The sequence below is a fragment of the Dromiciops gliroides genome, chromosome 3 (genome assembly GCF_019393635.1).
Source record: "Dromiciops gliroides isolate mDroGli1 chromosome 3, mDroGli1.pri, whole genome shotgun sequence".
Classification (NCBI taxonomy): domain Eukaryota; kingdom Metazoa; phylum Chordata; class Mammalia; order Microbiotheria; family Microbiotheriidae; genus Dromiciops; species Dromiciops gliroides.
The window spans coordinates 231,745,845-231,759,122 of NC_057863.1; the positions used below are offsets into that span (position 1 = coordinate 231,745,845).

Consider the following 13,278-nt stretch of genomic DNA (forward strand, 5'->3'; position numbering starts at 1 on the left):
CAAAAGCTAAAACATTTTAAAGGTTAATTGAGTTTTTCTAAGAGACACAATGACTCAGTAGCCTCTGCCATAGATGCTGAGTGCTAATATCCTAACGAGCTTATCGTGTGGCATAGAAAGCACTGCTAGATATACTCTTGGTCGTTTCATTAATACCCACCATAAAAATAGTTAGGAAATGCATTTTTTCTGCAGCCCTATTCCCTGATCTTCTGACATCTCTTATTCTCGCTGGCAGTTCCCATCACCCCCTTCGGAAGTGTGCTGGAACTAGTTTGAACTGAGGAGAGAAGCAATAGTTAAAATTTCATTGTGAGCATTTACAAGTTGGAAATTGGCAAATACTACAAATAAGGGCTTGGTTCATCCTTTTATTTATTATTTAGGCTTAAAAACCTATGGAGACAAGGCAAATAATGCAAACTAAACTTAAAATTGTGTTGTGTGGACATTTCGGGGTGGAGGGAGTGGGGCAGAGCTCCTTATTCAAAATCTGTCAATATATCCCTGCCTCAATATCAGTTTTCCAGTTTTGACCATTTCTGAAAGTTGAATGTACTGCATATTCATGCATTCTGTGAGGAATAAAAGTACTGGTCATGAAACCCTTTGAACCATAACAGAAAAAATGCATTGCTTCTAAGCAATCAAGATAAATCTAGACAAAGAAAATTAATATTCTACCTGTGGATTTGGGTCTAATTGTAATCATAACTGAGATTCATTTTACCCCTTTCACAGTCAACAAGCATTTATTAAGTTCTTATTATGCACCAGATATTGTGCTCAATGCTGAGGATACAAAGAAATGAAAGATAGGCCCTGTACTCCAGGAGCTTATAGTCTAATAAGGGCACAACATCCAAACAACTATGTATATATGCAAGATATATTTTTGATATTTCTCCAAGACAAATTATAGAGAACCACCAGTAGAAATACTCCATAGTAGTTCTCATATAGCTAAGTTACATGTCATGTATTCATTCTAACTCCAGGTTTCAGAATCTAGAGGATGTTCATATATTTGTCTGTGTGTATACATATATACATATACATACACATATGTGTGTATATACAGATGCACATATATACACACATATGTATATGTGTGTGTATACACACATGTACAGAGAACTATTCATTACTAACTCAGGCAGGTACCTCTTCACTGTCTTAACCTTTTTAGCTCCCTTTTGTGTGTTTTCCTCCACTAGAATGTAAATTCCTGGAGGATTAGGACTGCCTCATTCTGCCTGTATTGGCATCGCCTAACTTAGCACAGTTACTAGCCCATGTAAGTGTTTAATGAATGTTTGTTTCCCGCCTGAATACTTACAAGTGCTTTAATGGATCTGGGGAGATGTTAATATTGCATCTATTTAATTTAAACTATCATTAATATCATTTGTATATATTTCTTATTAGTATTGTCACATAAATCTAAGTTTTAAAAAAATCTCCTTACACATTCACATCTGGTGAGCATTTTTCATCTTCCAAAGGATATTTGCAATACCACTATACAACCTCATTTTCTTTCAAGCTCCTATTCAAGAGAGATAAGTTATGTTACTGATGCCTCTTTTGTTTCTCAGTTTCCTGGTGTTAATATCAGTAAACATCTGTCCTTGATATAAGGTTTGAATGGATAGTCTGTTCTATCTCCCTTTTTCATATCAGCTACCAACTTGATGCTTTTTCTCTTGTCTAATAAAATGCCATGAATGCCCTTTTCTGATGTATTTGAAATCCTGACTTTTCCCAACCTTTTCATATGACATTTGTCACCTCTATTCACATCAACCTGAAAGGGAACAGAGAAACTTTCAAACCTCCGTAGAGAATGGCTTTCACAAGAGCAAAACATACAATTCAGTAAGCACCAATGAGTAAACTAGAGATACTGGACATTGCTAATCTGACAGGTTTTCTTTTTTCCAACTAATGAATAAGGTGACTGAACATCGTATTGCTTTTTATTCTCTTCTCATTACAAAAAAAAAACACCCATGATAAAAACAGTATATTCATTAGAGCAGCAGTTCTTAAACATTTCGGTCTTAGGACTTCTTAACACTTAAAAATTATTGAGGATCCCAAAGACCTCTAATTTAGATGGGTTATATCTGTCAGTATTTACAATATTATAAATTAAAATGTCAATACTATTATGAAAGCAGTTTTGACCTTGAGAGAAACCTGAAAGGATTTGGGAGATTATACATTGATAACTCCTGCACTAGAGTGTTTTGAAAGTGTAAATATAATTTGAATGGGCAAAAATATAGTCAAAAAATATTTTTCTCCTCTTTTCCATTCCCTCTTTCAAGTATTCAGTGATGCACATTGAATAGGATAGAAGAGATATGGCTAGAAAACTATTCATTAAAAAACCTATAAGAGTTCATTCTAGGAGTCTGCAAGCCCTAAATCATGAGTATAATATGATTTGCAAAGAAACTTAGGCTACATTTCTAGAAACATAGTGTCTAGAGTGAAGGAGATAATAGATCTAATATATTTGTGCTGGCCAAAGCACATCAAGGGTTATTGTGTATAGATGTAAACACATTTTAGTAGAGACGAGGGCAAAATTTCATTCTGAAGATCAGTGGTGAAGGGACTGGAAATCATGCTGAAATAACTAGAGGCCTTCAGAAGATGAGATTTAGGAAGGGACATACTTATAGTCATCAAATCTTGGACCCAGTGGACATAACTAGGGCCAAAAAGTAGATATTACAGAGAAGCATATTTTTACTCAACATAAGTAAAAGTGTGCTTAACCTTTAGAATTGCTTCAAAAACAGAAGGGACTGCCAATTAGCTTGATATATTAAAGATGAGATAGATAATTCCAGTTGGGATTGGACTAGTTACAACTTCATGTAGTAAATGAAATAAAATATTACTCTCTATTCTGACCAAAAATAAAACCCTCACCAAAAATTTAAGTAGGTATTTGTAAAAAAAAAAAAATGGACCTTTCTGTTATGTTGTGAGTAGGAGGGGAACAAGGAGAGGGAATTGCCCATGCTATTAACACACATAAAGTCCAGTTAAAGGAGACACTCCATATTGAGAAGGTTAGAAGTCAGCCTGGAAATAAATTTTATTTTGAAATATATTACAAGGGAATAGAGTTGGCAGCTGGTCCAAGACAGGTATGACATGCTATTTGAACCTAGCAGGTATCAATCTTATCTATACTTGAAATAGCCCAAAGGTGGAGCTTTCAGGAAACCAGAACTAGGTAGGAAATACCAAAGGCAAGCTAAATCTGTTAGAGGAAAAGACAGTCAAGCTGTTTTGATGATTTGAGATTGAGCTATACCAGACAATGACTCTGGTTCCTTGGGCAGATACAATGTGGATGGGGATAGAGACTAGACCTGTGATTTTATTGGTAAAGGGAATTCCAAGAAGAGGAAACTCCCTCGACCAGTACAGTGTAACACAGCCACACCTTATAGTTTTAAGAGTTTAAGTAAGAGTTTAAGTGACTTTCCCAGGATCATAGAGCAAGTGTATGTAAGTGTCAGGACTTAACCCCAAGCCTTCCTTGGCTGTAGGCAAGCTTTTTATCCATTATTCCACACTGCCTTTTTTCATTCTCTATTCATATTAGTTATGTTACCATGGATGAATCACTTTACCTACTCTAGACCTAAATCCCTTGATTTGAAAAATAGGGATAGACTACCTCTAATTCTTGGTTTGTGGGACTGGTAAACTGGCCACTGAGTCCAGTCCTTATAAACATCAATGGAGGGGCGGCTAGGTGGTGCAGTGGATAAAGCGCCGGGCCTGGATTCAGGAGTTCCTGAGTTCAAATCCAGCCTCAGACACTTAACACTTACTAGCTGTGTGACCCTGGGCAAGTCACTTAACCCCATTGCCCCGTAAAAAATAAGTAAATAAGTAAATAAATAAGTAAGTAAATAAATAAGTAAGTAAGTAAATAAATAAGTAAGTAAGTAAGTAAGTAAGTAAATAAATAAATAAATAAATAAATAAATAAATAAATAAATAAATAAATAAATAAATAAATAAATAAATAAATAAATAAATAAAAACATCAATGGAATGGTGTTGATACAATTCTCCACATGGAAGAGACTGGGGAGCTTATAGAGAGTCATACCTAGAAGGGCCTTGAGATTTGGAGCATGAAGATATTCTACAACTGATCTTGGTTTGAATAAGGAAATTTTTGGATTGGTCTGAGATGCATTTGAAAGATACTAAACAACTAGCATCTCAGGCTTCTCTTCCTGTAACTTCTTAGCTGACTGGTGAGAGATAGCGCTGCAAGAGGAAAGGCCATGAGTCTTTTTTCCTGTGCCTAGTGAATACAGGTTTCAGTTTGTTGCCTTGATATTTTACTTTTGTTTCTGGATGAAGGAAATTGGAGGCTATAATCTTGTGGGTCTGAAAGATCAGGAAACTAGGCCACCTGAGGCTTGAGTGAGATTCATGGTAGGGTTTTCAGACAGACACCGGCTCAGTGGCCAGTGCCCCATTGTATATGGAAAGTATTTTGCAAACATTAAATATTAGTTATTAGTTAATATTAGTTAATAATAATAATATTTTGCTATTATTAGTTAAATATAATAATACAATAAACATCTTATATCAATTATTAGTCTAACATGGTAGAAATAAATTCCTTGTATAAGATAACAGAGTATTAACTTTGTGTTCAAGAGAGTATGTTAATTGTGAATGACTTCACTACTCTCAGCATTACAATGATCCAAGACAATCCCAAAAGAATAATGATGAAGCATACTATCCACCTCCAGAGAAAGAACTGATATTGATTGAACACAGACTGAAGCATGCTATTTTGCACTTTCTCTTTTTTTTGCTTGAGTCTTTTTATGTAAAATGACTAATATGGCAATTTTTACATAATTGCACATGTATAACCTATACTGATTGTTTACAACCTTGGGGAGGGGAGAGGGAAAGAGAGAGGTATAGAATTTGGAACTCAAAACTTTAAACAAATAAATGAAAGAGTTGAGAGAGAGAGAGAGAGAGAGAGAGAGAGAGAGAGAGAGAGAGAGAGAGAGAGAGAGAGAGAATGCTAGTCTGACTAGGCTCCTGGACATGAACTTAAGAGATGGACAGGAGCAAGGAGGAAAGGGACCTTAAGGGCAGGGTCAAAAGCAATTAAATTGAAGAACAAGACTCTGCCTATATAAATTTTATAATCTTGTACTTTATACTAAACTTTGTTTAATTTTATCAATTCTTTTTGTTTCTTAAGAAAATCCTCTATTTCCTATGTCTGTTCTTATATGAACTGATGCAAAGTGAACCTGGGGAACAGTGTATACAGTAACTGCAATATTGTGAAATGATCAACTGTGCATGACTTAGCTATTCTCAGTAACATAAAGATTCAAGACAATTTTCAAGGACCTATGATAAAAAATGTTATCCAGCTCCAGGAAAAGAACTGACGGAATCTGAATGCAGATAGAAGCATGTAGGTATTTTTAAAACTTTATTTTTCTTGGGGTTTTTTTGCCAGTGTTTTCTTTCACAACATGACTAATATGGAAATATGTTTTGTATGACTGTACATGTATAACATTTATCAAATTGCTTGCCTTCTCAATGAGGAAGGGGAGGAGGGACAGAACTTGGAGCTCAAAATTATAAAATTCAGAAGTTAAATACTGTTTTGCATGTAATTGGAAAAAATGAAAAATTAAAACTTAAAAAAGAAACAAAAAAATTCTTGTTATCTATTGTATCATTACAAGGAGGATTTGTCCATACCCTAGCCAAAAACTGAAAGGAACTGTTTTCTTAGGTTTGGTGTTGTCATTCAGTTCTTTTCCAGTCATGTCCAACTCTTTGTGACCCCATTTGAAGTTTTCTTGGCAAAGATGTTAGAGTGCTTTGCCATTTCCCTCAACAGCTCATTTTACAAATGAAGAAGCTGAGCCAAACAGGTTTAAGTGCCTTGTCCAGCATTGCACAGCTAGCAAGTGTCTGAGGTCAAATTCGAAATCAGAAAGATGAGTCTTCCTGACTCCAGGCCAGCATGCCGTGCCACCTAGCTTCCCCCCTCATTGTCTCAGGTAACTAACTGCCTAAGACTTGAAGTTGCAAAACAGTTGCCACTAGGAATTGATAGGAATAATTTACTTGGCAGAAGATGCCAATGAGATCACAGGTCCAGAAAACAAAAGAAGAATTATATCCAGCAAGTTAAAAACATCCTTCAAAAAAAGGATGAGTGCTGTATTTGTAGTTAAGGTTTTAATTCTGGTTCTGCCAATAAGAAAATCAAGCAAAACAATTATCTACTAAGAACCTCCATGTCCCCTCTACTCACTTTTCTGTTCCTTGACATTTGGCTCTAGATTTAACCATTAGACAGAAACTGCTCTCTCCAGTGTTATCAATGATCTCTGAATTGTCAGATACAATTATTTTCTTTCTGTTCTCTTTCTATTTGACAATCCTGGATATTTTCTCCTTGGTTTTTGTTAGACTGATCTCTGGGCAACAATGCTAGGAACAGTATGATACAGTGGAGAGAACCCTGGCTTTAGATTGAGAGATTCTGGGTTCCAATAACACCTTGGTTAAGTCATTTATTCTCTCTGGGCCTCAACTTCCTTATATGTAAAATGAGATTGGGACAGATGATTTTCCATTTCCCTTCCAGATCAACATCTTTGAACCTAGGATATTCATGCCTGTGATATGGCTGGAACAAAAAAACATTTAAAAAAGATTTATGGGGAAATAGTTCTTATTGTCATATACATCACTGTGAGATTGAAAAGTAGTGACTGAATGAAATTGTTTGAAAATTAAAAAAAAAACATATCTCTTAGGATCTAATTAGTTTTACAACTGGTTTGAGGGAATGTTATGTGAGTATCCCATTATGTTTATATTTAAAAGCTGAAAAATTGCCACATGACATTTTTGTTGTTTGTTTGTTTGTTTTCACAGGAACACATTGGGGGCTTCCAGGCAGCCAGCATCATAATTAGGAAAGTTGACGCTTTCTTTGTTGGAATCTTCACCCCCCCAAAAATTGACACAGTTCAATACTGATAAATTAAAATCACTTTATTCAAAATCCATTAAACAAAGACATATTACTAAATAATGATCACTAGAGGTAGCTCTATTAACACAAAAGTGGTCAGTTGGAAGAAGGCAAATAAAATGATGGGTTAGGGTGTGCAGTCACCTTGGCATATAACCAACACACAATCCCATTACTCACTTCCTGACTCCTGGGCTCTTTTCTTTTAATTCATCCTCCTTTGAGTTAGAGAGGGTCATGTGCTAATGCTTGTAAGAGCCAGAAAGAACCTTAGAGACCATCTAGTCAAACCCACTAATCTTACAGATGAGAAAACTGAGGCCTAAGGACACATGGTCACATAGGTAGTAAATGGGAGAACAAGGACTTCAACGGCATTCTTTAGACTCCAAGTCCTGTATTTTCATTCTAGATGGTCTGGGTACCTTTCTCCTTTCAATCTAATCTACCTAAAATCCTGCTCTTTTAAAATCTATCCTAGAAATTAGGCTGTCCAAAATAAAGGCAAGCCATCTTATCTCTCAGGGTCTGGTTTTTCATCTGTAAAATGAGAGAGGAGGCCCTCTGAGGTCTCTCCCAGAGCTGAAATCCAATGATCCTAAGTCTGTTTCTCATCATATATAATTCCACAACTTACATTACGTATATATTCCATAACTGACATTACAGTGGCTATTAATTATCTGCTTCTCTGCACTATTTACCACTTATCAACTTTTTAGACCCTATTCCAAGGTTGAATTACTGTTTTTCCTAGTCCTAATGATGTTCTCTTCATATTAAAAAAAAATCCATCTGGCTTTCTTTGTTTGCAATTTTGTTTATGAAACTTTCAGGTTGGCTGTGGGTCTCAGATTGAAGCCAGCAAGAAGAAAAATGTGATGCTTTAAAAAAAAATTTTCTGGTCTAAACTGCCACAGCCTGAAATAATTCATCATTTTCAAAGGTAAAGGAAATATAGAATTTATAGTTTTAACTTTGCATTAATTCATATAGCCAAAATGGAAAATTTTTAATTTGACAGTCACTTTTGAGGAAAATATTACTCAGATGTGGGGCATGTACCTCCCCAGGACACCTTCTGTGTATGTGTCCTTTAGGGAAATTTGGGATGCTGTGTTTCCTTAACTAAACCCTTATTTCCATGGGGACATGAAATCATGAGTCTTCATTTCCCTAAAAACTTACTGACCTGGTAAAATGATAGCTATCTAAATATGAATGAATGAATGTAGCATAGGTTTGTACTGAGGTTTGTACATCTTCAAAAGTAGAAGTTTTTAGGATAAGGTTTAGTGAATTTTGTTTTAAACCTCCAGATTAATTCAGCAAGAAGGTACATTAATATATAGAAGATACAGCAGTTATACTTGGCAACCAAGTACTCATGCTACACAGCACTGCAAAAGTTATCTATTTCTCTAAGGAAATTTTCTTGATCTTGCTTTGACATGATAAATATCCACATTTTGTACTGTCTTATCATGCAAACAGAATGTTGGCAAATGGTTTCAAAATCATGACAATTATGGTTATTATACACATAGTTGACTTTTAAACAACCTAAAATATAATAGTAACTGTTAGTTATTTCAAAGCAAACACTTTTCAAACTCTTGTTACCTTAGTTTTTAGAGCTGATGACATTTCTTAGGTTAAAAGATAGTATATAATATAAGCAAACTTTTATATATAAAATAAGCAACAATAGCTTTCTTAGGTTTAGTTCTTTAACATAGGTTCCCATGTCATATAATATTTTCTAAAAATCTGAATTGCATTAGGATCAAAGTTATAGCTAGGAATTTTTGCTCTTCTTATCATGGAATTTAAAGTTGGAAGGGACCTTAGAGATTACCTAGTATAATCCACTCATTTTACAGAAGAGAAAAATTTGAAGTTAATTGACTTGCCCAAGAACATACAAGCAATTTGTAGCAGAGCCATCATTCAAACTCAAATCATAGGATCATAGACCTAGAGCTGGAAGAGAGCCACAGAGACTAACCCCATTTTACAGATGAGGAAACTGAGGCTGAGAGAAGTTTACTTGTCCAGAGTCACACAGCCAGTATGTGTCTAAGACAGGATTTGAACTCAGGTCTTCCTTACTCTAAGTCCAGCACTAGTCCTAGCTGCCTCTAGGTCCCCTGACTCCAAGTCCAATGTTCTTTCCACTATTTAAATAAACTTTTGTATACTTGTATCAGTTGCCAATCTGATACACAAATAACATGCTAATACATTCTCTAATACAATAAGAACATTCTCTAATACAATAAGCAGAGTTTTAACTAGTTTTTCAATAATAAGAAAGCGATGGTATTTAAAATATTGTGTATTTTAAAGCTTCCAAAACCTCCTGGAGAGGAAATTGGAAAGCAGTTTGGCAGAACTTAGGTATACACCAGAATCTTATACCATACAGCTCAACAAATTCCAAATGGATACAAGACTAAATATAAAACATCACATCATGAAAAAATTAGAGAAAAATGGAAGGATATACCTTTCACAACTACAAATGGAGGAAGAATAACAAACATGGGCTAGAGTTGATCATAATAGACAAAATGAACAATTTCAAACACATAGAACTAAAGAACTTTTCCACAACCAAATCAGTGCAGCCAGAATAAGAAGAGAAACTGTTAAGTGGACTGTGAAAAGAACTTTGCATCAAATATCACTAATAAAAAGTCTGATACGCCAAACACATAGGGATTTAACATAGATATATAAACACCATGATTCATTCCCCAATAAATAAGTGGCCATAGTATATAAACAGTTTTCAGATGAACAACTACAAGTTGTTAATGGCCATATGAAGGCAAGCTCAAAATCATTTATTAGAGAAACAAAAATTAAAACAACTCTGAGGTTTTATCTTACACCTAGAAAATTTTCAAAGGTGGCGAAAAACTGGAAATAGTCAATGGCTATGGGAAAAACAATCATCTTAATACTCTGTGGATGGAGTCATGAATTGGTTGAACTTCTGGATAATAATTTGGAATTATTCCAAAAAAGTTATCAGTCTGCTCATATCTTTTGACCCAGTGATCCCATTCTTCGAGATATACCCCCCAAGAAAATCAAAGGCAGAAACAAAGGACCACTATATACAAAAATATTCATAGTAGTACATTTTATGATGGTAGAAAACTGCAAATGGTAAACATTGATAAGAAAATGGCTAAACAAGCTATGGTACATTGGTACAATGGAATATTATTGTACCATGATGAATATGAGAACTTCTGAGAAGTGGGAAGATTTATATGAACTGATACAGAGTAATCAGAACTAAAAGGACATTACACAGAATGATACCACAATGCAAACGAAAAGATCACTAAAAGTAAACTGAAAGTTGAGTAAATGAAAACACAATAATGGTCCAGGAGAACAGATAATGAAACCTATTTTCCTGCTCATGGCAGAGAGAGGCAGGGAATTATGAGGACAGGATTTCATTGTATCCACTGCCAGTTGTTGTCACTTTTTGCTTAACAGTTTTTCTTTGTTACAAGGGAGTCTTCAGTTGGTTGGGTTGGTGAGGGGATTGCAACAAATATTTAAACAAAGGGCATAAATAACACATTTTTTTTAAATCTCAAAGAGAAAATATCACTTCTTATTACAGGATTGGAAAATAAAATTGAGTTAGAAAGGTAAAAAAAAAAACTTGCTCTAACAGGTTACAGAAATCTCTTAGAAAGACTATATAAGGAGTTACAGTTAAACAAGCCAATATACAAAAGTCACTTGCTTTGGCCTTATTTCAATGATTTCTCCCTGTCCCCCAAAGGAATATTTAATTCTTTCTTTCTGTGGGGAAATTTGTTTTGCCTAAAGGGTAGCAGAATAAGAGAAGTGGAAAAAGTCTTTTAAGTCCCACTGAATATTTCACTTAATATCAGAGTGGAAGTAAGAAGCACAATCTTCCCCAGATCAAGATGAATTAGTCAGGATTGAGGATTCACTCTGTGTGACTGTGGCTTGGGAAATAGGAAAGCAAACCAAGATGTTCTCTTAGTCCTGCCTCCCAACAGGAATTGGAAGCACAAGGCCTTCTGTATTATATGCCCAGGGCCATTCTGGCCACCAGGGGCCAAAGTAATTGCTTTTATCACTAACTCATTAATAGAAGAGAAACAGAAAGTTTAATAGTGGTACAAATTAAACTGTATTTCACCGCAAGATTAAAAAATAATTTAACAAAGTGACATGTTGAATCACATTGGGAGTCTATATATTGAGTGTCTTCCCCCAGAACTCGCTTCTTTTTTTTAAAACCTCTCAATTTTTCATCACAAAAGGAACTATATTAGAACATCGCTATGAACCTCAGAGTAGAATTCAGTATAGGGTGGGTCAGTCATGGGGAATAAGCTACTGAAGTACCAAATGAACCTTATGGCCTTGTCTATAAGTCAGTTCCATGGCATGGCACTCCTGTGAAGTATAGAGCAAGCTAATGAATTCGTACTTCCTAGAAAGTTTCTACTATACACATTTGCATCTGTTAACTTTCTAGAGTCCTGAAGTTGGTTTTAAATCACTTGCACATTGCACTTAGCATATTCAATAAACACTTATCATGAACAACAATAATTTTCATCCACAAAGTAAAAAGTTGCATTATTTACCACTGCTATAAGTGGTATTCTTTATACAAGTTGTAAGTGTTTTTAAAAGCTCTCTGTTTTATTTAGCAATTTCTTTCTTGATTCACATTTTCTTCCTTAATGCAAAAAATCTGTCAATGCTGGGTAGTCATTGCCAGGCCTTCTGTCCAGCTCCAAGTCATGGAATAGATGACTTAACAAGAAGTTCAAGAACAAGGGAGGATTCTCTTTGGAGCTTTTATAGAGCCCGATTATCAGCTCAAGTGTTATGTACACTTACTCAGATTCCTCCTTTATCCCCACACTTCTTAATCCACCCCACCAACCAACTCGGCCATATTGTTCCTACAACTTAAATCCATTGTTCTTCCTTCTCAACAGAGCAAACCCTAAAGTTTTCTTCAAGTTATTAAAACATCCTACAGTCAATCCTTCAAGTCACAGAAAGTACACCATGCCAAGGGAATCCAGGGGAGTACAATGATTGTGTCGGTCAGGCCCTGTTAACTACAATTGGGATAATTAACAGAATTCCAAGTTTTGAATTTTTCAAATAAAGATTATTCATCCAGGGAAGAGTCTTTACTTGTCTTGTTGTTACAGTCTGACACCTTTACCCCTACCTTTTGCTTCCCGATCACAATGGCAGGAGAGATAAGAAGAAGAACAACACAACTGAAGCCAGGGTTTCCAAAGAAGGTTCCCCCAGGATAACTGATTGGGAACCACACTGAGTGTCTTCGTATGGTTGTCTGCAGCTTCTTGCATGACTCTTAGAATTTCATGAAAATGATTTTCGGTTTTTGAAGTTAATGGATGTCTCTCCTTTGGGTCTTTGGAGATATCAAAAAGTAGGGGTGGATTATGACGAGTGACGTAATGCCCATTGCAAAAGCATACATGGGTGGGAAAGCAGCCATTGGAATCGTCCGGTTTAAACTTTGGTGTAAAGAAAAAAGCTTTCCAGATAGATGTGCCTGAAATAAATTTTTCAAAAGATGAAAATTGATGATGTAATCATAAAAAATAAAAAGTAGACATTATCAAATTACAGTAGTAATTGCTAGCATATGACATATATTTCTTGTGGACTCCCAATAAACAAGACAAAATACTTAGCCAAGAAATTATTGTAATCTCAGATTTACACATAGCAACCTAGGTAAAGATCTATGAATTTGTTGGTTGATTTAGAGTACTTACTATGCCTCTACAACTTAGACAATCGTCTTGGATAGTTTCTGGAGCCAAACAACTTACCACTGAATGGACAAGTGAATGACAAGCATTTCTGCATTTGGCTAGATTGGTTTTCAGATAACAGACAAAACATATATGACCAGCCTAAATTTTTGTTTTTTCCAACCTGTTAAGACTTGCCAGGGCTCGCTCTCTGCTGAGACAATCTTTAAGAACTGAGTGTCACTGTAATATCATTATGTAAGTGAAGAGTAGACCTGCAATCATCTTTATTGGGGAAGTTTATATTAAATTACATACAACTGTATAACATGAAAAAAAGCTCCAAATCCTGGGGTCATTTAAAAACGTTTA

The 13,278-nt window shown here is 35.2% G+C and overlaps 1 protein-coding gene across 2 annotated transcripts in view; it reads right to left on the reverse strand.

Moving 5' to 3' along the window:
• Positions 1-7,095: 7,095 nt before the first annotated feature.
• Positions 7,096-13,278, reverse strand: part of STS (steroid sulfatase) — a 194,579-nt gene continuing 188,396 nt past the window's right edge. For both annotated transcript variants that reach the window (XM_043997917.1, XM_043997918.1), the window contains one exon: positions 7,096-12,701. In XM_043997917.1, the coding sequence (XP_043853852.1) occupies positions 12,322-12,701 (380 nt within the window). In that variant the 3' untranslated portion in view covers positions 7,096-12,321. The remainder of the gene's footprint in view (positions 12,702-13,278) is intronic.